Source organism: Poeciliopsis prolifica, unplaced genomic scaffold (genome assembly GCF_027474105.1).
Source record: "Poeciliopsis prolifica strain line A6 unplaced genomic scaffold, Auburn_PproV2 SCAFFOLD099, whole genome shotgun sequence".
NCBI lineage: Eukaryota > Metazoa > Chordata > Actinopteri > Cyprinodontiformes > Poeciliidae > Poeciliopsis > Poeciliopsis prolifica.
This window is the reverse complement of record NW_026562474.1, coordinates 522,717-549,140: the sequence shown is the minus strand read 5'-3', so window position 1 is coordinate 549,140 and position 26,424 is coordinate 522,717. Positions and strand designations below refer to the sequence as shown.

General features: G+C 37.5%; 1 protein-coding gene across 1 annotated transcript in view; it reads right to left on the bottom strand.

The window, feature by feature from the left end:
• Positions 1–506: 506 nt before the first annotated feature.
• The window catches only part of LOC129353944 (pro-neuregulin-3, membrane-bound isoform), a 388,725-nt gene continuing 362,807 nt past the window's right edge, over positions 507–26,424 (bottom strand). Inside the window, exons 7-9 of the mRNA XM_055023390.1 lie at positions 15,433–15,536; positions 11,743–11,928; positions 507–4,801 (exon numbers count right to left, since the gene is read on the bottom strand). Coding sequence (XP_054879365.1) covers positions 4,192–4,801; positions 11,743–11,928; positions 15,433–15,536 — 900 coding nt within the window. The 3' untranslated portion in view covers positions 507–4,191. The remainder of the gene's footprint in view (positions 4,802–11,742; positions 11,929–15,432; positions 15,537–26,424) is intronic.

The window sequence follows — 26,424 nt, the reverse complement described above, 5'->3', positions numbered from 1 at the left end:
AGGCGGATATGCTCTCTAAATTTGTGACTAAAAAAGGAGACCAATCTGTTTTCCTAATCAAATTCACATCTTCATTCCCTCTTCCACTGTTTCTCACATGTTAAACCAGCAGGCTTGAATTTAGCAAGTGGGGAACGTTCGACAGCTCACACATCAAACATGTTTCTTAGAAATGCTTAACGGAAGGAAGAAACATCTGCTGGAAATGAGCTTTTTCCTCCACTCTAGTATGATTACTGATACCCAAAGACATACTGTGCTGATGTTCCTACGTGACCATAGTAATAGTTTTATCTCTCAAGATTTTGTAACAACTTTTGTCATGACATGGTGACAATAAATGTCTGCCTCTCAACGGGACATGACTCATTCTCATATTTGAGGAGTTTTCAGCCTCAGTTTTTCTTAAGAGCATTCTGTAAATGAAAAACCAAGTAGAGGATAAAGAGTAGTCTTTTATTGAAAAAACTTTTATCAAGTCTTTTCAAAAGGTCACGGTAATGTACTGTTGTTGTACAGTACGTGACATCAGCCTACACAGAGTAAGTCACCATCAGAAGCATCGATAATTGGGCAACATTTGGTTCGTAGCAATGCTAAACTTCAGCAAATAGATAAAAAAAAGCATGATTCAAAAAGCAAAAGCAAATATTTGGGGAAAAAATGCAGACGAAGGGTCAGACAGACATTGTTGTGTATTGAATAGTGTGTCCTGATCCAAAGTTTTGTCATTTTTAATTGTTGTAAAATGCTAATTTGTTTACACAATGCTTTGCAAAAGTATTCTTCTTCATGTTGAGCCAACTATAGTGTAGCAGAGAGCAAGTGTCAGGGTGTGAGCAGCATACAGCATACATGTGGTGATGGGCAGCACTAAGTCCCTCCCCCTTACTCTGACTGGTTGTTTCTGACCAAGCGATGTATTTCTGTGGATAGCATCCAAAGCAGCTGGATCTTTTCACTGGTTATCACACAACATGGTGACAGTTTTATCAAATAGGGGAAAACATTTAGTAAAAGTTATATACTGCAGCTTTAAGAATTGGTAATCTGATGACATGAAGGAGAAGAGTAGCATGAATCAGTTTTGTTTACAAGAGAGGATTTTTAAAAAGCCAGCAGTTTAAAACAGACATCTGAGTCCCATTTTGTTGAATTGACTGAAAAGCACAAAGCTCATCTCCCCAGTCGAATGAGCTTTGCAAAAATTAATAAAACCCTTCAAACACAGCTAATGAGCTGAACTGATGAGGAACCACGTTAGTTGTTTTCACCCTGATTAAACCTCTGCGCCTCAGGAGACACAGCCAGTCCGACTAGTCAGCCAAGAATTAATGAGCCACGGAGAACTTTGCCTTCAGACTCCAGCAGGGAACAAACTCAAGGAATCGGTGGCACCTTTTGGTACTAACGGATCCCTAGGTTTAATTGGTTGAAGAGAAGCCCAGGTTTAACCGGTTGTAACACCTTGACTCTGCAGTGTAAGCCTTCATTACAAACTTTACTCTAGAGAAGCAGCTTTTCCACTGTGGAGCCTGAACGAAGCCCAGCGTGGATGGCTCTGCGAGTGAATCATGTACCATTCCTGGAGTTTTGTGGTGAGTGGCTCAACATGTTGATATTGAATTGGGCCTGTTGGTAGAAAGAAATACTTGAATTTTTTTAAGCTTAGATATTAACTTGAGAGATTTTAAAGTCAGAACCAAACATAGATTTGTTTTGGCTCTTACTTATGTGTTACTTTCCCATATGGTTCTGTGTAAACATGATTGTATGTTTTTGCTTCTTTGCTACATTTAAATATTTCAAAAACAATTCCACAACATGGTGCCCTGAGAAAATACTAAAATTGTTTTTCAAATTATGATTTAAGTTATCAAGTGAAAACAGGTCATCCAAACCAGCTATGTGATAAACCAGATGCTTAGATTTCAAAAACAAGTTGAGTTTCATTAACCACACCAAAGCCTTGCTGCCTGATAAGGCTTTGAGAAATCTCTGAAAGGGAAACTGTCTTAAAACACAACATATGCTGAAAGATCTTTGGACGCAACACGACATGATGCCATTTAAAGGAATGATGAACAAAATCACCAGCTGTTTCTCCATCCAATGGCCATTTTGACCGAAATTTTCAAATGAAAAAAAAAAGACCCAATAAAAAGTAATAAATAGAAAAAGCGAATTAGAGGTGTTTCCACCTACTGATTTGGCGACACAAAGAGTAATTTCATCAAATGCTGATGTTACACATGGCTGCAATAAACAAGATGGAGAAGTTGGAAACTAGCATGTATCACACATCTCAGAAAAATGGAGAGTTCTCCCCCGGGAAGCTGAAGGTTTGGACTGCGGTCTGTGCCTCTGGTAAGACATGTACTATGTCAGAATTTAACCTCAACCCAGCATAAAACTTTTAGTTATTTTGAATGTACCATTGCCATCAACCTGTTCTAATGAGATACCACAAAATACAAATAAAATCATTGACGGAAACAAGATCACTGACATCATCAGTCCATCTGGATAGGGTAACAAACCCATTTTAATTAAGGCTTTTCTGATTTCTTTAAAGAGAACAAGGGACGCATGGAGAACCCTCATTGTTTATGATTGTACAATAAGGAAAAACTGGGTGGAAATCACTGCGATACTTCCAAGGCAACAACATCTTATTACTAGGAACATTATTCAGCACTTATTGGCAAATTTTCTGTTCATTGATGAGATAAAAGGGAACTTTTTGGGAGATGTATAATCAGTTAAATCTGACATTTTAATGACATCATGTCAGAAAATGAATGTAGTATCTACACTTAGTTGAGTATAATAGTTGTTGGTTTTTAAGTGTAAAAATGTTGCACTGAAAATGTGAAGTAAATGTTAGTATCATCAGTTTCTTTCACATCATAGTATTGGACTCATTAATAATACCTAAATAATACCAACTAAATGTTTTGAAAGTTTTGGTCCTAAGATGACAAAATGGAAAAACCTTAAATTTGTAGTAAGAGTTGTGTTGTTTTTCTCTGAACTGCGGTTGAAAAATATGATTAGTTTAACTGGAGATATTGAATCCATCACTGTTGTGGAGATTCGTCACAATCAATCAACCAACCAACTAATATTTTGAAAAATCTTTACCAGAACTGCAACCATTTTTTTTGACACCAGAAACATTGGGCTGTGACTTCTTACAGAAATACAAATGCTTCCAATTCATACATTAGGATACAACATAGAGACATTTATTTCTTGTTTCAATACCAAAACGACATGGTTCATTCCCCATCACCCCAGAAAAGCAGCATTGTTCATTAGTAACTAAAAATGGACAACAAACTAAAAAAATATCAGATTAACTCCTGTGATCTGTCCGTTTCACCTTCAGTTCTTTTCATTGTGAAACACCCAGCCAACAAAGTAAATGATTCACAAATAAGTGGGTGTGTGTGCGCCTCTGTGTGAAAATATCCTTTGTAACAAAAACAGAGAAAAGAAACGTTAGTTGTAATCCTCCCCCCTCAGGAAGTTGACTTAGCTCCCCTTTTCCCTTTGTGTTTTTCTCTTGTGCCGTAAATCCTGAAAAATGTTGGAAACCACAGAGGGCAGTAGTGTAATTCTTGGCTGGGTCACAGTTTTTTTTAAAAGGCAGAGGGGAAGAGATCATAGAGGAGATTCTTGGATCCTGGACGTGCGGCGTAACAACAACGAAGCTGTTTGTTACCAAATGTGTGACTAGATACAAAACAAAGGGTGGAGAAATAAAGACTGAACCAAAATATCATTCCTGTGTTCTTCAACTTTGTACTCGGTCTCCTTTTAAATTCCATATATTTATTTTCATATATATTTATGTATATATTTATATATTCTTTTTACAGTTAAAAACATCATGGTTTGACAGACTATTTGGTTTCTTTTCGTCTAAGTAGAAGTGTTTTGTTGATGAAAGCTTGAAGGTATTGTTTTCTCTTGTCCATATGGTCAGTCAGTGGAAAGTTGGCCACTCTGAGTGTTTGTACACTTGTATCCATACAGTATGCATATTAATAGGATTTTCCGTGATGTTTTTTTTTTTTTTTCAAGTTGACATTTTCCATTCACATCTTACAAGATACAGAACACCAGGTCTGCCAACAGTATCAAACCAAAAACAAAAAAGGGGCGTGTCCCGGAAACGGAGCGTTCTCATTGGACCGGGTCTCTGTGCGATAGCAGCTGGGTCTGCGTTGGTCCGCCGCAGCCGAGTCCCGCTGCGCTTCCGCCGCTAAGGTTCAGGAAACAAACAGTTTCTCGAGGCTCCGCCGGCGTGGCTGCTGCTGAGCCGCTCCCGGCCTCTTCCTGCTCCCTGTGGGCGAGAGCCAGTGCTCTGAGCTGCTCCTGCGCCTCCCCCAGAAGCAGAGCCGCCGCCTCCTGCCGCCGCCCGACGGACAAGGACGAGGACGAGGAGGGCCGGGCGCGCGCCGCCCGGTCCCTCCTCTCCTCCTCGCAGGTTGTTGACATCTCGATGGTTTCCGGGCTGGTTTGCATACAGGACACCTCGTTGTCATGGTGACCCTGAACGGAAGGAATGATGGGTATGGAGCAGGAGCGAAACGGAGGCGGAGACGGGGACAGGCTGTGGCGGCGGCGGCCGGGCCTCCTCAGGCTGCGGCTGCTCTGCGGAGCGGAGAGCACCTGCGCGCCGCCGCACCAAGGCAGCGCCGACGACTGTGTGTCCATGGAAACGGGAGTTTGCATATGTACAAAGGCATCTTGTTTGGTGTCGCAGCCCAGGCTCTCCTCCTGGGAGTGGACCCTGAAAGAGACAAGACAGAGAGAGAGAAAAGGTTATTCATCTGGAGAAAACTTCCACCCTTCACAGAGTCTCTGCTGTGTTTTCAACTCAATCGCCTTTTCAAACTCCCACGTCGACCGGAGAATACAGCTCTCCGCCCTCAGCCATCTTACAGGCTAAAACCGAGGATGTAGAAGGAGAAGAAAATGAGTCTGACATCTTTCTTTCATCTCTTTATATCTGAGTTTACACTCCCCCCCCACACACACACATACACACACCCCCCCCCCCCCCCCCCCCCCCCCCCCCCCCCCCCCCCCGACGCACACACACACAAACCTTCAGAAATTCTCACAAAGACAAGGAGGAGGCAACAGAGTTCTTCTCATTATTGATTTTAACAAGTTTTAAGAGAGTGGAGCTGAGGCGCTGAGCCTCCTCCAAGGACAGCATTGTGTGTTGATTTGTGAGGAGCCGGGTAACTTCAGGTCAAGAGTTGCTTTAAAATGCTCTGTGAGTCGGGTTTAGAGACTGTGTGGCTGCAAGAAGGTCAGAAGGTTTTTAATCAGACTTTTCTGGATGTATTGTTCACACTTTGACCGCTGGCGGCAAACCTGCCCACCATCGTGTTTGGTATTGTCTCAAAAGTCTTAATATTTTTACTTTCTCACATTTGAGCTGTTTTAAGTCTCTGCTATGTGAGCTATCATGTGTACATATATTTATCGTGAAACATTTCTATGATAAGAATTGATGTAAGCAGGTTTTATTTCTCTTTTGATATAATTAAACAAATGTATTTTTTTTTGTCATTCGGGTTGTTCCTTTACCTGACTGTAACACCTTTGAAAACTCTGTCATTGTTATAATCGTGTGACTTTAAGATTGGGAGCCCTTCCTCCTCATTTCTTCTTCTGTGGTATTATTGTTAAATTGTTTGCCCCTGTTGTCATGTTGCCCTGCAGGAGAGATGGGTGTTTATTTATTTTTGATCTAAATTTATCCAGTTTATTTATAGGTTTATTAAGCTAGTTTTTATCATATCCACAGTAATATGTAAATCCATTCCTTAATGTGAATATTTAAGTGAACTAATGCTTGCATTAGTTCACTTAGCAGGAGTTAACTTTGAAGTAAACCAATGTCAATACGGTCAAAGAACCCCTTCAACACAGCGTCAAAACACGTTTTTTTGAAATTGCCATATTTCCATTAAGCAAATTTATTTTGAAATGTCAAATTGTGCAAATATTGTGCAATTTGGAAATGTAGCTAGATTTACTCTAGCTGTTTGGACATTTTGGCCCAAACAGCTCCAGGTGTCGTTACAAGACCAAGCCATGTTTTCTTGCACCAGATAAACGTGACAAGTTTAATAAATGATGCCATCTGGTGGTGGAGCTGCTGGCTGAACAAAGATAACCCCTTAAATGACCACTTTATCCCCGCAGAGCCAGCTTTGTTATCTTCAGATAATTAAACAAGTTACTGTGATTTGTAAGATAGTATTAACGAATGCAGTGTCTCCTTCAGGGTCCTGTGAAGTTTGACCCATTCATCCAGCTCAGCCTTTATCAGGGTTAGGATTAGGGTTAGGGCCCAACTGACTTTCCAAAGATTTTCTTTTTTCAACCCAAATCTCTGCTGCCACAAACTTTTCATCTCTGTATCTCGGCACTCATCTGGCTGCACTGACTCCTGGCGTAATCTCTTTCTAAGACCAACCGCTTCCTGCTGTGTTATCCGTGTCTAAATCCAGTGTTAATCTGCAGGAGAGACTCTTGTCTTTGTCTAATCATTTATAACACTCCCCAAAAACAACAATGTCCACTCCGTAGCCCTTTCAAATTCTCATCCTCATCACAAATTCTCCTTTTTCCATCTTTGGTTTAAAAATAACACTGTTGTCTAAAGGTACATTTTTTAGACTTTGGGGAAATCACTTCCTTGTTTTATCTCTGCTGTGTGTTTTTTCCCCCTCCATCCGACATAAAAAAAGCTGCTAAAAAAGCAGAGTGGAGATTTGGGGGACCCTGCAGAGAGAATCCTGCAAGCGATAAGAGAGGATGATGTGAGGGTGCTAATTCCCAAGATAACATTCACAGACAAATCTCTTTTTTGATGTGTTGAAACATAATCAGATTGCAACAATCTGTGAAGAGCAGTTCAAATATAGACCCGCAGGGCAACGCTGGAGCAACTGGAGCAAAAAAAAAAAAGAACAAAACAAAACAAAACAAAAAAAAAACATGGAGATTGTGTCCAAATGAGGAAACAATAAGTGGTCGGGCTTTTACCTTAAACCGGAGTTCTTTACAGGTAGAAGTGTCAACAGACAGTTTCATTCATCTGTTGCCCTAAAGATTATTTTGGAATGTGTGAGAGAACAGAAATCGGTTCTGTTCAGTTGAACTATTTCAACAGAGATCTGTGCAAAGTGTTGTCTGGTTGTTCAGACGTTTGTTGTCGTGTTTAATGAGGACATGTGATGAGACAGTTCAAATTTCTCTTCAACTAGTCCCTCTATGTGGCAGACTTAAGTAGAGAAAAACTATTCCTTATTTGAAAGAAGAAAAAAACAAGCGTGTAAAGAGGCACCCAACTTCTTCATTGGCCAGTTGGGCTGAGGATTTATTTTAAAATAGTCGTAACAATTTTCTGTCTCCCTGTCAGCCATTTTGCTGAGATAACGCCAGGCTTCTAAATCAGGGATAAAAAGAGACCACCATCATTTTTAAATTTCTAAGCCCATTTTCTAACTGTCATTAACTATCTGCACAGTCCTCTGTTACGCCCTTCTTTGAATGTTTCTGTATTTTTGGATTTTCTCCTCCCTGCTATTTCTGGATCTCTATGTTTCTCTGTTTCCACGCAGTCGTGGTCAGATGCCTCCATGGCAACCCATGTAACAATGGTACAGTAAAGGGATTTGGCCGTCTGTCCGTCCATCTGCCGTTCTGACAAATCCTGTCTTTGAGACAATGAATGAGTGGATGGTGGGCCATGGATCCAGAGTGTGTGGGTTAGTGACCCTGTAAGCACAAGTGCATGCATCTATTCGCACAGACTATATGAATAGATGATGTATGAATTGGGTGTGTGTTTTTGTATCTGGAATGTTTTTCCTCATGTGCCTAAACACAGATAACAGGTCAAGGCATCCTCTCTGAAACAGAACCTTGAAGTAAGCATTGACCATAAATTTAGGTTTAAACAATATTCTTCATGTAAAGTCCTTTGACTGACAGTTTTCCTGTCAACAAACACACTGCAATGTGACACCACATGAGCAAGATCATGCTGATGATGACTATCATTAGTTTTAGCTGTCAAGTTGTCAACATAGTGCACCATGAAAGTGTAAAACAAAAATGGTCACAGTGTTTTGCTACTAATTGTCAACACCACAACAATTAGATAAAAAGGCCAACAGGTGTCACATTTCAAAGGTCAGAAAAAGGTTTTCATAAAAAAATAAAATAAATAAATAAATAAATAAGAGAGACGGATGTAGGTCAGATATGCTAGCTTGACTTTTACAACTTTGACATGTAGATGTGCAGCAGAATTTGTTGTTTAGGTTTGCTTAAAACAAACGATACCAACTCTCTTACTAATCATCAGTAGAGTCGGTGTTTAAAATATCAGCCACCGCTGTGTTCAGACCATCACTTATTAATAATGCAATTCAAACATAAAGCCTGAAAACATAAAACTGTAATGGACTGAATGTTCCTGTCATTGTGTGGAAAAAGTTTGCGTGTTCTTTGATGCTGAATCCTGATACATTAGAGTCATACATTGTTGATAGTTGTTATGGCAACAGGCCTGTGTGTATCACATCCAACAAAGAGAGCAAAAAAAAATATGAATGTATTTGAATTGTTCTCGAATGTTTCTTCTGTGCGATTTCTCAACACCAAATCAATAATCTCTAGTATCTCCAGCTATTTTGTTTATACAATTTGAAACATAATTGTGTATTTCTCATTTGAAAATATTTAGGAGATTAACCGTAAGATCTAGTATGATGTCTTCTGCTACTATTCTATTAAGAGAAAGTGTAACACCAAGAAACGGGGCTTAGCCCTGATGTCCAACAATCCTACTGTTTGCTAAGTCTTTTTTTGATCTTTTAAGATTTCTGTTTCCACATTTACAAAACAGAAATACAATAAATTGGCTTCTGACTCATTTTCACTTTGATTTACCTTGACACGTAGGCAGGAAAAAACAAAAAAATCCAATCATTTTTGTCTGAACCAAGCGATAACACTAGTACACAGTTGTGTGTTAGCTGGACAAAATAAACGAAGAGAAAGAAGCTATTGAAAAAAAGTATTTCTTTAAGAGATCAAGAATTGTTTCGAGACACTTCCTAGTCATAATTGAATGATTTAAAAAACAGTATGAAGAATTTGGCATCTTTAGACTTTGGGTTTGTACCCATATATATGGCTGGATAAACTAAACTCTGAAAGAAAAACCATCCATCTATTTATTGACTGAGTCAAATCACAACAATAAATCTTTCAATTCATTGGGATTGAAAGGTTTAGCATCATAGTCTTTAATATTTAATAAAATGTAGTCTTTTTTTAATAAAAATGCAATTATGAAAAGCCTGTAGTTAATTAGATACTTTTTAAAATTATGTAATGTCATTTTATTCTACTGCAGAGCATTTTATGGTCACAATGAAAATGTATTAAAAGCCAATAAGGCATACTAAATTTGATATTATTGCATTTCATTTTTTACAAAGACAAATAACAGATCATTGTTTATATGATACGTTGACATTGTGTTCCTTAAAGGTGTGTCCCATTTCACGGTGGTACATTTAGCAAATTAAATTTGTGCTACAAACAAAAATAGTTGCGGCACTGAAAAAGAAAGTTTCACTTGACTTTCTGTGGCAGAATCTCAACTTTTTTTCAGAGTTGTGTCTAAACAGAGAAAAATAGAGCTGCACAGACTAGCTAGTGATCCGAGGGGAAAGCAGGCAGGCAGGCTGCCAGAAGGGAAGGGGATGAGCCCATCTTTTCTCTGCAGGTGGTCCCAACACAAATGGCTCAGAGACCAAGAGGTTGTTTCGTTTATCTCAGTCTGAAAGAAATAAGTCTCATCACTGCTGTCAGTTGTTGCTGGATGAAAAAAACAAACAAAAAAAAAACAAAACTGATGGATTTCTCTAGGCTATTCCATTTCATTTGGCAAACAAGTCTTACTTTTAAAGACTTTTTGATCTGAATGCAGAGCCTGGATTTTTTCTGTGTCAGTAAGATATGGCTTTTTTTACAGAAAACTAGAACCTGTTTACATAACATTTTCAACAAAAATTGAACCATAAAGCTTTCGTCGACAACAAATGAGTGTCATTTTTGTTTAGGGTTATGATGTACAGCATTATACTGTTCAGTCTTTCTAACCACACATTTTCAGCATTGTAATTATCAAATAACATCCAATAATAAAATCCAGTTTCTGGAGGAAGTTTGGACAAATATCTCAATGGAAAGTCCTGCACCAATGACTCTTAACCAAACTATCCCACTTTAAGTTATGTTATGGATTGGAGAGCTTGTCTGTAGTTAAACCTTCAGTATCAAAAAGTTACTTTTATTTCCAATGATTTGCAAACAAATATTCTCTTGGCTTATTTTTCTTTTTGCCTGCCTAAGGTTGATGCGCACCAGACGGGTTTTGTCATCTGATGTGTCAGAAAATCGGGTCAGATGACATTTGCAGCAATTACAACATGCTATATTTATTGGGGCCTCGCAGACCACCAGTGACTTCAATGACTATGACTCTGACAGTGTGATCAAGATTGACCGGGGCTCTGCTTGCTTTAGTCAGAACTATGCAGCAATTTGACAGGAATGTCATAATCCATTTAAGGAAGACATGGTGGCGAAGGAAAACACATCCCTAAGGAAAAATGCAAATATAAATATTTTACTCGCTAAAAAAGCAGTGTACCTTCTTATGATAGGAGCTCAGAAATACAGAAAATTTTGAGGGTGAAACAGTGATGTTGTTCGAGCAGCTATGAGTTTACTACTGGCCAGATTTTCTTCATGGTGATGGACTATCCAGCACATCTCATGTGAAAACTCACTCTCACAAGTCCAGTAATCCATAGAAAGATCACCGGACGTGGGAAGAGTCTGTACTCTGTGGCATCAGGTCTTTTTCAGGCTCTAAGGTTTTTATCCAGGATCACTTTGTTTCTAGATACATACATGAATTCTACAGGCTTTCTTGAGGAGTTGTTTCCACACAGGTTCTTTGTGCTTGCTAACCAGGTTTATGTGAATAGTGATTTAATTACTGTTGCTAAACAGTAGGCTGATCTGTTATTTAAGGTAGGTGTAGCAAGAAAGCCCAATTGGAAGAGAAGTAGTCAGGTGTCAGAGAGTTTCCTTTCAGCCACATTGCCACACTACATGAAGACAGCAACGAGAAGCCAGCCTGTTTCCACCCAGGCTCAGGAGAACGGAGAAAAGCAAAAGGATGAGCATAAGGTGCTAAAAATTCAAACTCTTTCTTTAAGTTAAAAAATAATAATTTCTAAAGGATTGACTTTAAAAATATTTATGCTTGAAATGAGATCCAAAGCTTTGTGCATGACAGGTCTGTATTTTTTGTTTAATGGTTTTCATTCGACTGAGTCAGCGTCGAGAGGAAACGGCACAGAGAAACATAAAGACTGGGAGAAGGAGGTGTGAATAGAACCTAAAAATGTCTCCGCTTTAAAAGCTGCTCTTACTTCTAAATCAGCCCACATATACAGATATATTTCTGACTAGGCCTGCAGTCATTTTGTGCTACTCCAGAAATTTAACAGTAGTGAAAAATAATACACATAAAAATATTTCTAAAACTGAGTGAACTGAAACGTGTTTGAAAGGTGGTGAGAGATGACAAAGTAGACAGCGCAGCTGGTCAGCTCTCACCTTTTTTGTGCTTCTGTTTCCTTTTCAGATGGGTCTACTTCCTGAAGGTGTTCATAGGCAGGGCCTGAAAACTTGGATCCTCCGATTGGGTTTAGCCGTCCTCTGGCTATAGGAGGCGTTCTGCGAGAAGTTGACCAGTGAGCCGAGCGGGTTCTCTGCTCAGGGCTGTGGGACAAGGAGCCGCTTCTGTAAGGAAAATAAAATATCATTAAAACTCGACAATTAAAAACATTTTTTTAATGCAATAATTCGGTTCATGACAGAGAAATAAATGGAATGAGTGTGACTCTTTGGAGAATGGTGGAGTTTGACCTTAAAATATGTAGAAAAGCAACCAGCGCCGTTGCCCTGGAAACAAATCTGGCACTCACGACAAACAGCTGGAAAGTAATTTATTCTAAGGAGTGTGAAAAAAAATCAACTCAGCTGAAAATACCAAATTAAATCAGATTTCTTCCTGACTGACTGAATTAAATAGAACATTTTCTTAAATGATGGTGAACAGTAGATAATTGTTAATTTGTTGAAGCTGTTATTTTGGTCATTTTTCTCCATTGAGTCTCTAAGTCTGATATTCTTGATGTAATATCAGATTACATTTGAGCTTCACCGTGTTGCAACTGATTAGTATTATGGGCTTTTGCTGGGCTTTGCCAGGCCAAAGGCCAGCATAATATTTAATGATCAAGTCATTCTGTGATTTTCAGTTTTCTTGTAGAAGTTTAAACCAGTTGATGAGAAAATGGCATTTCTGACTTTTATATTTTCAACTCAACAGACATTTCTCAAATTTCACTGAGTTCATTGAGTTTTATTCATTTGCTTATCTTAGAAAATCCTAATAAATGAACTAATATTTTGTTTGTTCCTTTCAGTATTAGTCTGCTTCATTTAGAAAAATGTTGAGAGTGTACAGGTTGGTACCAGTTGCTGAGCAACAAAAGAAATCTAGAGAATAGTTTTTTTTTTTTTTTTTCTTCAGGTTCACACCAGGACAGGATGTATCTGTCAAGATGTCAGAGTAAGGCCAGTGTATTGCTTTGAATGATGATCAGGAGGAGTAGAAGAAGGGTGGCTAACATCCTGGAGCTTTCTTATTTCTTCCAGGTCAGCCTTTCCCTCTGCAGCTGCACCTCTACAATCATCATTACCTGGTCATCTTGAGGTTGAGTTTGGATTAATTTAACAAGAAACAAATACACTAAACCGACCTCCAGCTTCACAATCATCGATCAGTCTATCAGAGGAGATTGATGCATCTCATTCAGGTGTTGGAGCAACAAGCTCCATGTACTTGGGAGCGTCTACATGTACGGTATTTTGGGGAAATTTTACTTTGCAGCTTAGTCAGCAGTCTAACATTCAACACATTAGAATGTCACACAAATATTTATTAACTGTTTGAAATGGTTCCCCCACCCCCTAAAAAAATCCTCTTCTTCCACTTCCTGTCTTCTTTGTGGTTTTTGTCAGTAGTAACAGCCAGTTGTTGTTCATATCAATCGTAGGTTGTGAAAAAAGTGTTTTTGTTGCGGTTTTGCAAAATACATCTATTTTGATTCAGCTGAAGAATCACCTCATCCTAGAATTTGCATGTTTTTCTAATTGAAAAACATGCTTGTTTTTTTCTTAATTGACATATTTATGTAAATCAAATCAAATCAAATTTTTGTAAAGCATTATTATTAGCTGGTGAGTAGCGGTTGTTGTCACAAAGTTGCAAGTACTCCAAAACATCAGATTTTTCTAAAATGTGCCGAGACCAGATTCCAACAAAAATAATTCAAGCTTTGTCTGTTTCAACTGCAAAATATTTCAGCAGCTGTAAAGTTTTCATAAAAAAACTTGTCAGGATTCATTCACTATGAACTGCAGATCAAAACACCTCTTTTGAGAAAATAAAACTGTATTGGTTGCAGTTATATAAACCAGTTACAACTTCAAAATACATAATGCAATACATTTTATAAGCGTTAAAACAAAAAAATCATCTTTGTTAAAACTGGGTTTAATTGTTGCACGTAACTCCACTTCAGAACTTGGCTCATATTTAGGTCTGCTGGTTTGACTGGCAGATCTGTATGTAAGAACGAACTTGTCAGCCACAACAACAGAAACTTACAGTCAAGCACTTAACATGGCTGACAGAGTTTTCTTTCCCATTTCTGCCTATAAATGAGACCTTTTCTGTTTCAAAGCATGTTTTCAAGCAAAGTGTCCAAGTCATTGCACAAGCTGATGTGAATGCTCAGGATGTGATTTTTTTATAATTTAAGTTTATTTTTAAAAGAGCAAAACAAAACATTCCCAAATAAATAATGTAGCAATTAACGCTACCCTTCTGAAAGAGAGAGTGATTTTAAGAGGAATTAGAGAACAGATCTTGTAGGAGTTTAGCAATTATGCTGAATGGACTGATGGAATTTTGTAGACGCAGTCAGATTTAATAAATGAAGCATCCAGTAATATTCTAAGTTGTTGAGTGGGTCTGTATTGTTCGAAAATATAGAAACTTTAAACACTGCTGGACAGCGACAGGCAGAAATAGGAGGATTGCTAATTTGGTATTAGTTTGAATGCAATGAAAGACATATCATTTGGCATCATAGCAGTATCTGATGTCTTGAAATTGTGTATCTGTCTCTTTAAGAAGCCCCTACTCTTCCTGGCAGACCCACTTTCAGCATGTCTTCACAACAATGCTTCTACATGATGCTGTTAGGAGTGTCGAACTGAGAAGTAATCCATTTCATGTGGTTATATCAGGTGTTTGCTAATTCCTGCTCCCACTAGTCTGAAGGAGCTGAGTGGGGGAGCTAAAGCTAAAAAAAGTAGATTTTGCCTATTTTTAAGAAGAGCTGTTAAAGTTTTGTAACTATGTCTGAGAGAACAAAAATTGATGTTAGTTCCTATCAAAAACAGTGATTGATAAAGGAAGCATCCACTTTAGGTGGAATGCTAACTGCACCGCAACATCATACTTAAAAAAATACAAAGTATTTTTGTATTTTGCTATCAGTGTCTTTCTGAAGTCAAACACATCGAGTCTACCTTTCTCATTTGCTTTTTATATTTCTACTAACTGCTAAGAACTAATGTGGAGCACAAACCTGGATTATGCTGAAAAACCACTCAGCATGTTCAGTTTTTTATAAAAAGTTACCAAGTTGCATTTTCTCAGAATCACTGAATGTCAAACTGGGAGACAATGTTTTATTTGGTTTGTTCTTGTGCACTCTAACAGAAACCTTGCTTTGATAGAGGATGTCATTTCTGTGTGTGTGTGTGTGCATGTGTGCGTATTTGTGTGTGTTGCCATGCCAAAGCCCAGCCAGCAGTGTGAGAAAAGGTTTCTGAGCTCTTACATGTCTGCACTGGCCGGCTCTTGTTTCGTCTCTGTTCCATTTCCACTGCACTCATGACTGCTATAGATATGCTTGTTAAAGTGTTTATAGCTTTAATTATAATTACCACCATCCTTCTGAAAATCAGCAATTAGCCTTGCTGGCACTGTAATGTGGGTAATTCAATTTCCCCTCTTCACTGAGTCCGTGCTGATAACAAGAGAAGACTCAGAAGTTCCTCAATGTTGGTAAAAAAAAAAAAAAAAGTATGTAATCTATATTCCCTCCTGAAGCGTGGAGAAGAGTCACATCTGATTCAGAATGTGGGAGCAGCTAAATGGTTTACCGGTGATGTCTGGCTGCGCCTCTGGAGCCGCTGGGCTGCAGGCCGGGGACAAAGCTGGACTCACACACACTTCCCTGGCGAGACGTGGGGGGACGCTTGCAGTACTGGAAACACAACAGAGAGAAAACAAGTCATCAGAAATCCTGCAGATCAATTTCAGATTTCCTCAACCTTCTCTGATTTCCTTGATTCTGTGAGTGCAAATGTGATAAGTAGAAGGATGATTATTTTTTCTCCAGTGCTGTCCTGGGATATTCTAAAACTTTGGATGATTTCATAACATTAAAAAAAGTTTAGAACAGATATTAATTCATATAAAAAATTTCAATACAACAAGAAAATTGTTAAAAACTTATTTTTCATGTAGCACAAATGTTTCTTTTGTTTTACTTAAGAAACCTGCACAGCAGCAATTGGCTCGTAAGCCTTTTCTGGGATTCAGCGGTAGTACCACATCCACCACTAGGGGCACTCTGCTGTCATTCCACTAAACTGCTGAGAGAAGCAAATAAAAATCCCCTTCGTTATTTTCTGTTTCCTAATTACAAGTTAATAGAGGAGAAAACCGTTTTTTAAAATAAAAGATTACATAATTGAATACTGAATATTGTTAAGATACTTTATAGATAATATGTATTATTTTTGTAAACTGTAGAAGCATTTTTAGAAGTTTGTCAGTTGTGTGTTTCGGTTGTTCGTAAATGCAGTTTAACTAATGGCAGAAACTTAAAACTTGTGTTGTCATTCAGAAATATAACAACATTAATACAGTGACATCTTACTATTTTTTTTATTAATTAGTTTTTTCTACACTGTATGACACTGAGCAACATATATTCCATTCAACTTCTCAGAGAAAAACAACATAAAAACACTCTGATGATTCTTTCTGCCCTACTTGCAACTAACACAAATGTAACCATTAATTAGACAGAGGAAACGTACGTCTCATTCTTGCCCCTTTATTTTATGAGTTAAGTGAAAATGTGTTGATGAGAGACAAAACAGCTGATAGCACGGAAAACGAAAAGCCCTAGAGCAGGGGTCACCAACCTTTCTGAGACTGGGAGCTACTTCACGGGTCCAGAGCAACATGAAGGGCTACTTGTTTGATACAGTCTTTATAAGTATATATGTATGATAATGCTGCCTGATCATATTTAATGTCAGGACTACTCACAATAGTTATCAGTAATAATTTACCATGGCTGAAATATACAAAAGCAAACTGATGGATTGTTGCAATAACACCTGCAGCTGTACAGCACTGAGTACCTTGAAATTTTCCTTTAAATAAAAAAATAAAAGAATAGTTATTGTTTTATTATCTAACCATCTGTTCTATTAGCAAAATTGTGGAAAATACAATATATTTTGTGTCAAAAGATATCATACACACAGCTGTGTCAGTATGAGGGTTGAGGTGGAGAACACCAAAGCCTAAGTCTTATTGGTCAGTTTTCTTTTGTTTATTTCACGGCTTTACGTTTTTCTGTAAGCTAAAAATGAACGAGTTGGGTTTGAACCTCCCGTTGTTCTAAGATCAGCCTGAGCTTCTGACAGTCTGCGCGGTTCTGGTGGGTCGCAGGTTTATTAGCTTTTTTTTGTGGTTTTGCGAACCGAACAGCTGACGGGTCACCCGCTGGCTGACCCCAGCAGATGTTGAAAAAATAAAGGTCCGACACAAAACTATCACTGCACCTGACCTGCAAGAGCACAAGCACCTCTCCAATGCACAAAAATCAGCACAAACCTAAAACCACAAGAGCAGCGGAACTTTTTTTCCAAACTATGCAAAATAATAAAGACATGGAAGCGAAGCCTCCCCATGTGGTTGGTGTTGATTCCCAGGTTCAGGTGTTGATTCCCAGGTTCAGATGGTGTCAGACGTCCAGAGAACGAGAAGGTGAAGCTGTTTGCTTTATTTCTACTTTGGCCAGATTAAATTGTTTAACCCACAGTCTTAGCAACAGGTATCAGCCGTCAGGTGACCCATCAGCTCTCTAGTTCAGGAAACATCAAAGAAACTCATAAACCGACGATCAGGTTTATGAGCTTAGAACTGTGGGAGGTTCAAACTCTTGTGATTAATTTTTGCCTTATAGAAAAAGCATCAAGCAGCCTAATAAATAAAAGTAAATTGAACAAAAAAGATTTAGGCTTTGGGTGCTCACCCTCAGAGACTCAGACAGATGTGCGCTGCGAATAATGTTTTGGCACCATTTATTTATTTTTTCTTCACGGCGCTGCTGCTCTCCGATAGTTTTCTGCAGGCGCTTGCGCGTAGTTCTGAACTTTAGCAGCAGGAAAGAGTTTTATACGTAAAGCAATTTATTTTGAACGTTTTTATCATTTCCTTCCTTTGAACTCTAAATCTAAACAAACGTCATTACTTCAATGTAAAAACATTTAATTAAATTATTTTTTGGTAGTGCTCCCTAATGATAATGGCTATTTTTAGAAGTAGCTCCGCGGGCGACCAGGTGCCCGCGGGCAATGTGTTGGTGACCCCTGCCCTAGAGCATGAGGTTGAGTTACAATTCTATCAGAAATATTTATGACTTCAGAGATGATAGAAGCTGCTATATACATACAGCAATTTGGTAAGAAAAGACATATGTTATTGTAAAACTTTGACTACACAACTGACGGTAGGCATGAACAATAGTCCTCAGTCATTCATTTTTGTTCCACAAAAGACATTAATTTAATTAATACATTTAGATAAAATTGCACATGTGTGGCAATAGAAGTAAGAGAAATGAAAATGAATCAAACAGCAAATGGAATTGTTTTCTAAAAAAATGTAAAACCAGGTAGCTTTTCATCATTTCTAACCAAAAAACAGCATAGACATACATACATACATACATACATAATACATACATACATATACATACACATACATACATACATCATCCATCCATCCATCCATCCATCCATCCATCCATCCATCCATCCATCCATCCATCCATCCATCCATCCATCCATCCATCCATCCATCCATCCATCCATCCATCCATCCATCCATCCATCCATCCATCCATCCATCCATCCATCCATCCATCCATCCATCCATCCATCCATCCATCCATCCATCCATTTTCTAACACCCTTGTCCCCAATGGGGTCAGGAGGTGCTGGTCTATCTCCAGCGAGAGGCGGGGTCATCCTTGACAGGTCACCAGTTTGTCGCAGGACATAAATATATGTTAACAAATTTATTAAATGAATGTGTTAATTTTTTCTTTTTATTGTGAAACATTGAGAAATATTTGGAAAAATTGAGCAATAATCTCTTATTTTACGGCTTGCCTTCCTTTCCCCCTAATCATGTCTCCTCTGCTTAAATCCTTGACAGAATACATCTGGATTAACTCTGGTAGTTTTATGCACATTGCATGTGTTCTAAATCAAAGCAGTTCTTTGATTCTGTTCTATGAACACCGCAGACGAGGTAGACGAACCCAACTAATCGGCAGTAAAAACATGTTATTATGACTTTTGGAATTCAAATGTCAAAATGTTGTGTGCTACTCTTACTGGACATATTTTTGATGTATAATCCATGGCCAAGTGACAGTCTTCTCTGTATAACAAGATTTCACCATCATTCTCCGTGTAGCTCCTAGAAATAAGGCAAGTGATATGTTTTTGTGCTATTTCTTCCTCCAACGTACTTTTTCCAACTTCCTTCTTGTCAGTTTTGATCTCTGACTAAGTGGGCTGTCACTGACACAATGCCCTTTGAGGAAACTCTGCAGGACACCAGCCTTATTAGCATCACACATGCTGTCATGGTGACCACAAATCAGGCGCTTGGAGAATAATTTCTTCTTTAAACCATGATGGCATATGTTCTCATTAAAGTCAAAGATGTGTTTGTAAGATGGCTTGATGTAATTTTTAGAAGTAAAATTTAAGAATCCACATTTTCTTGCTTTCACAAATTGAGAAAATCACATTGTGTGTTGTAAATAATCTGTACTGAGGGCAAAACACATCAACCACCTAGTTCAGTGTGTTTGTCTAAATTTAAGTTGTTAATAATGACATAAATATAATAAAGGCCATATCAAATTATCTGGAATATGCTTCAATCCACTGTTTTTCTTCAGAGGATTTATTCATGCATTTGCCTTTTAACACAGCCACAAAAGTCTTTAAAGTGAAAGGTCAAAGTTCACTGAGATCTATAGTTTCTTTTTGATGGCTTTTTTGTAGTTATTAGGTATATAAGGCTCCATAAAAAAAAAAAAAAAAAAAAAAAAAAAAAAAAAAAAAAATTTAAGCCTGGCACCCTGAAGAAAAATGAAAAAAATGCTCTACAAGTTTATAATGTTGACCTTCCTAATGTTTTGGAAATCTGCCATCTGCTTTTCACATGTGGATTTTGTAATATCCTGTCTGACACTTTCTATTTCATCTCTGCAAACACAAAACTCTTCATAAAGTCAGTCCATGTTGACAGCATCTGACATTTTGAGGGCATTAACCACCTTTGCTAACATTATGAAAACATACAATATGTAGAGTACATATTCTATGTTTTAGGGCCCTAGTTTCCATTTCATGACAGCTTTCTGCTACATATCTTGGTGCACAAAATGATGTTCTGTTGATCAGATGTTAGGTGATCAATATAGTTAACACTATATTAAATGTTAACTATATTAACATTTAATATAGTTAACATGTTGACGGATGTAGAGACAGAAGCTTCATAAATGATCGTGGAAATGCTGTTCTCTGTTTCTGACCATTTAATAAGCAAAGCAAAGATATAAAAAAGTAGCAACTGAACAGACACTGCAGAGGAACAATCAGAGAAACAAACAGAAAAATAATAGAAAAAAAAAAACTCCTGAGACGACTAACGTTGAAAACAAAATGTCTAACAGTTCCACTTCCTGTTTTGAATAAATAATAATGTGTTTTAATAAATTCTAAGTATAATTAGCTGATATTCCCAAGTCAGTCTTGTAATCAGTATTAACTAATTATCCATTTATTTTCTATAATATCTGTTACTGGTTTTAAGTCTAAATATTGTCCATCAAGGGAAATAAGTGAATGCAGCGTTAACGTTGAGAGACTGAGGGAACAGGTCATGTAGTGACAACTTGTTCCTAAGTTTAACATTTCCTTATGATAAACAATAATGACACATAAAGTAGCTGATATTAAGTTACATCACCGTTAGCTGATCTCAACTGCATACAACTCCCCACAGTAAGCTGCATGCTGAGATGGTTACATTTATTTAGCTCAAAGTGTTTCATATCCAGGTGTTTTTAAAGAAATATAGATTTTCAGATCAGTTTCAGAGGCACTTTTCATCATTTTATTGCGTTGCTGTGTGGGGTGCTTATGACTTTATCTAAGCCCTAGAAGTCTTGGTCTTATCTCAGTCTCCTTGAGTTAGCAGCTCTTGACTACCGCACTGCAATTCACAATCCAATTATTCAGTGTCTCAGCACTTTTTGCACAACTTACAGTTTCCTAACAAGGAACTTAACAAAAAAATAAATAAATCATAACAGGAATTCAACCAATGAATTGGCTAATAGATTTCCTGTTTCAGTCAGAATTGCTATTCAAACAGTCCTCCTCATCATGTTGCTCACATTTTGACTTCATGAGATCAAGACATCACCTAACATCTGGTCAACAGAACATCACCATGACAAGGCTGCAGGCAGAAAGGGCACTGAGCTTACAGTGTCACAGAGACAAAGAGTGACAATACAAAGAATCATGTGTACAGTAAAATGTGCAAAATAGGTAAAAAAAAACAAACAAACATAATTTTAAATTGCATATTGCTTTAAAGACTGAAGGAACACTGGAGTACATTAGTTAACATTGTTGCAAATAAAATATGCCTGAAGAAGAAAATGTGCCAACTCACTGCAAAGAGACTTGAGGAAAATTTCCAATTAACATTAAATGGTCTATAAGTCAGCGTCAACCCATGTGCCACTATAATTGAAACTGACCCAAACTGTCTGGTAGTACAGCATACAGTGTCCACTCTAATAAAGCTTGACCGATAAGATTCACAAGCCTAAACATCAAGACCGGACAAGAAATTGTACAAGACAGATTTGTCAAAGGTTGTTTGGGATGATAAGACACAGACTTTCTGTGGAGAAGTTTGAGGACTAACTTGATGTCACTTAGAACAAAGAAAGTTTTGATGAAGTCAGGATCTTTTCTGACTCACATACAGGACAATAAAAAATCAAAACATTTTTATTTATAGTGTTTACCAGACATGTGGTGTCTTTTTCTTGCATAATACAGTAACTTGTCTGGAAATATCAAATACAACTTAAAAGAAAATTTGTCTTGTAATTTAATGCCTTGGAATTGGGCCTCTGTCTCTTTGAGAAATGCCTGCTCTTTCTGAAACTCTGTCTGAAGGATGTCGCCACTCAGTGGCTCCTCTATTAATCCTTGAAGAATATTTTTACCAGCATGAGAAGTGGCTTGTGCAATGAGCCTGGCAGATGAGCCTGTGTTTGCTGATAGCTGCAGGCTAGTCTGAAGGAGCTGAATGTAGGAGTCATGGGTCAGGACTGCTGTGTGAGGGGAAAATTCAGAAGCCTTAAAACTGTAATTTAGAAGAAGAGCAAAAACAAAAACATGACTAGATCCACCCCGGCATTTTGAACAGCTGAATGGTTGCCAGGGAGATTATGATATGTTTTTCATGAGGAAATGACATAACATAATCCAAAGCTATAAAAAATTTATTTTACAATCGCTTTAAGACTGATGGTAGCTGACCTTTCAGAAGGACAATGACCCTGAACATAAAGGTGCTCCACCTGGGTGAAGTTGCCCCCCAACCTCAAACAAAGACAAGATTGGTGTTAAATGTTTGTGCAGCAAAAAGTTTCGTTTGTGCTGCTATCATTCTAAACATTTTAAGAAAAACATTTCTAGAGGTCATCAAAGGTCATTGAACATGAGTTCATGCTGGATTTGTGAATTTCATTTGAAATTGTTAAGTGCTAGCCTATGAACATGGATAATTTAATTTTAACGGTGATGAAATTCTCTTGGAACTAAGTCTTATTTAGAATGAACTGGTACACTTCCCAAAACACACTCAGTGAGCTGCATTTTTGTTTCTGATCACCACAGGGCGCTATTAGGTAAACTGTACTGTTGGAATACAAAAAGTAGGAGGAGAGCAAAACATGTGCTAACATGTGCTATTTCCAGCTCCATTTCATGATGGACCTTCATCATCATTACTTATTTTTACGACTTCAAATCAGTGCATAAACTAGCACAAACTGTTTATAAATGTTCATTGATCTTTGATGACCTCTAGAAACATTTTTCTGAAGATCTTTAGAATGATAGCAGCACAAACAAAACATTTTGCTGCACAAACGTTTTTTTTTTGTGTCTAATTTGAAGAAGATGGGGGGCAAACTTCACTCAGCTCCACTTTTTATTAGTCTGAAGCATACAGTTCCTAAAATGGATGGAATGAAAAAACAGATAAACAAAAAGAAATATAGGAATGAATACTTTTAGTTCTGTATAGACTTTGACTTTATTCAGAGGTGCATTGCTGCAAATTAAACCGTAGTTTAATTTGAAACATCCCAGAGATGGATGAGACATCAAGCATCATCTTTTTGGCTCATCTCAGTTTCTCTCTGGTGTTCTGACACCACACAAACCTTGAGCTGCTAATTAATTCTGAAACTTCCACTCAGTAGATGTTCATCTTCCTGCCTGTGCAAAAATGGAAACTCCAAGTTTTTAACAGTGGGAGGATGCATTGTGATGCCAAAACGTCGGCTTCGTCACCAGCAGCAGATCTGTTCATGCTGCTGACTTGATGTTTTGTAAAAACAGATACAACTACAGTAACCTTTTGAGTTGTTGATGAAAGTTTGTAGATTGATCAGTTTTGGTCATTTTTGCACTTCCACGCAAATAGTGAGCAGTGACTATCAAGTTTCTGTTTGAAACTAGTTTTAGGTTTCAGAAAGATTGCCTGGGGTAAAAAACTGGAACATGTCTGCACAAATTGTCCTGCTCTACTGACAGCTTTTAAATAGCATAAAGATAAATGTATTAAATATTCAAAAACATGAGCAGATAGATTTAGCAGGAAGAAATCATCACTTTGACAGGGACTTCATGCTCAATCTGGACATTGGTGGCAGACAAATGGTGCATGGAATGGTTTGTATTGATGGAAATGTTTGCATGTCTGCTTGTGGAGTAATGTGAACAGGGACCAACTCATTGTATGGCTGTGGAAATGTTTCTAACACTCTCAGACTATTTAGCGCAAACAAGAGATGGCTTTTCTGATTTGTGTATGAATACACAATAGCAATATTAATTATGATACATTTTTCATATATTTTCTTTCTTATTCATCATCACAATTTCATACATAATTTATGTGAGATTTATCATCTCAGCTACTAAAAATGTACATCAGGTGAGGTTACAAAAGGCATCTAGGGTCAATTCAAATGGTGAACGAACTCATTGGTATGCAGAACACAAAACATGGCATTTAAAACATTGTAGATAATTGCATTCTACTTTTGCAATTAAAATATTGTGCATATCGATGATGTGAGGGGAGGAACCATTCAGTAGTGTAAGTGAGGCTCTAATAAAACCAGACTTTAAACTGCAGGGCTATAATTCCAGACAGTATGTGGTACAAACTCTGAGCATCGCCATAGGAACACCAGAGCCTAAGTTAGAACTTGGGAAAGTACTTCCAATGACAATGTATGATACTTACTTAACCTTCTTGGCCTCTTAAAAGGGTCAGCAGATATAAGATAACATTAAACCAAACAAGAGGATTCACTTCAATATAAACTGTAAATGTGTCTCTATTTGGTAAAATTTGGTAAAATTTGGCTAAAACTAGAGCTGGTAGTTTGACACATTACTTTTGATTGATAAATTACATAGATTTTTATCACACTTAATCATATTGTTTTTAATTAAAAAATAATGATAATATTTTTTTTTTCCCCAAATAAAGTCCGGAGCCAGACTTCTTGCTACATGTTTCTTGTACATCTGTAAATCCAACCCACAAGCAACATCTGCTAACAATGGCAATGGATGACAAGTCAGCTTCTCTTGGTCAACTTAGTTATTGCTTCAAAACGATCTGAGGGGAGGCTGGAAAACACTATTATTGTGTTCAAGTTGTGGCATAAGAAATTAGCTCATCAGTGACACTTTTAAAGCCTAACAAAGCATCTCAATGCAAAACGTGGCAGCAGCACAGACATCCCCAATGCTAATGTCCATATTGCTGCAAGACGAAGTTTCATGAATGATCATTAGATCCTGAAACACTGGAATGAGTAGAACAACACTTTACTCCAATCTGATGGTTGAATGTCCTAAATAACAGATTAAAAATAATCATGTTTGCTGTTGTGCTTAAACATCACATTTAAAATGATCATATTACATGAGACAAATAAAACAGTATGTCCATAAACAGAAATGCAGGCTTAATGAAATGTATGTTTAATACCTGCTTCAAGGTTGTTATTTTCAAAGGGAACTTTTAATCTGACAAATGAGCTCAATTGGTGTAGAACTATTTATCAAATTAAAGTCAAAGCACACAGCAGTTATTAACCCAAATTTAACCCCGCTTTCCCCCCCAACACAAATAATGAAGAATGTTATAAATGTCCATTTATCCAATCATTTAGCAGAACAAAGGGTGTTTCCACTGAAAATGTTTATTCTGTATATGTATGATTTTTGATTAAAATATGATTCATTTCGATTCATCAATTACAGACCCTGCAGTGAACTGGATGGGTAAAGTTGTGATATTTAATAATAATATTACTCAAGTAAAAGTAAAAACTACAATGCAGTGCATCTACTCCTAAAAGTAAATGTATTTCTCTAAAAGTTACTCAAGTAACTAACTGAGTAAATGTAACTACCTGCTACACAAACAGCCCTGAGTGCTGCGCCAGGTTGAAAGACATGAACAGTTCCTGACTGAGTGGTATAATATGACTGATAGAAAACGAGTGACTCACCCAGTGCTGCTCTTTTATTCATTGCCTAATCAAATCCCTCCAACAAAAAACCCTGCAGTGCTCATCAGACAAACTCGTTTCTTTATCCCCTCAACTGGCTGTGACATTCAGCTGCCTCTTTTCATGATTTGAACTATCTGGGAGTGTTTATCCACTGCAGGATGCTCTCAGAAATCAGAATCCAAATGACATCGTTAACTATGTCAAAGGAAACCAGTACCTAATATAAAAGCACATAATATGATCATGAAGAAATTCAGATGGCTGTATGACGAGGAAGAATTTAGTTGACTCACTGTCAGTATGCGTCAGATAAACAAATGTAGCTGATTTGCTTACAAGATCCTTTATGCTAAAGCTAATTTTTGATGTAGATATGAGCTTTGTTTTTATGAACAATATGTAGTGTCTGTAAATGTGTCATTATTTACATATTCCAAATGACTAACCGCCTGAATTTATTTACAGTTAAAAGTATGTTAGTATGTTTACTGCTAAAGAGACGCTGACTTACAAAGAGTATTAGTCTGAATGTAGCACATACAAATGTAGGCATTCTGCATTCCCATTAGAAAAAAATTGAAATCATTGGGATCAATTCTGTTCACAAGATGGCAGTTCTATTACAAAATGTTGTGTGTGTAGAATATCGGCATACGTTGAAAACATATTCCAAATTGCCTCAAAATGTCTTCTGGTCTGATTGTAGCCAGATTCGGTACAATAAAGTTGATTTGGATGTGTTACAGACAAACCTTAGTGCATTTTTGGGAAATTTTATACTACAGACCAATAAAAAGTGGAACATATTTATGTCCAGAGTCTTTGTCCTGCTGGAAGGTGAACCCCCAACCCAGTCTTAAAGCAGCAGTAACACGTAAAATTAACTTACTTTAGCTTTACATCATGTTATAAT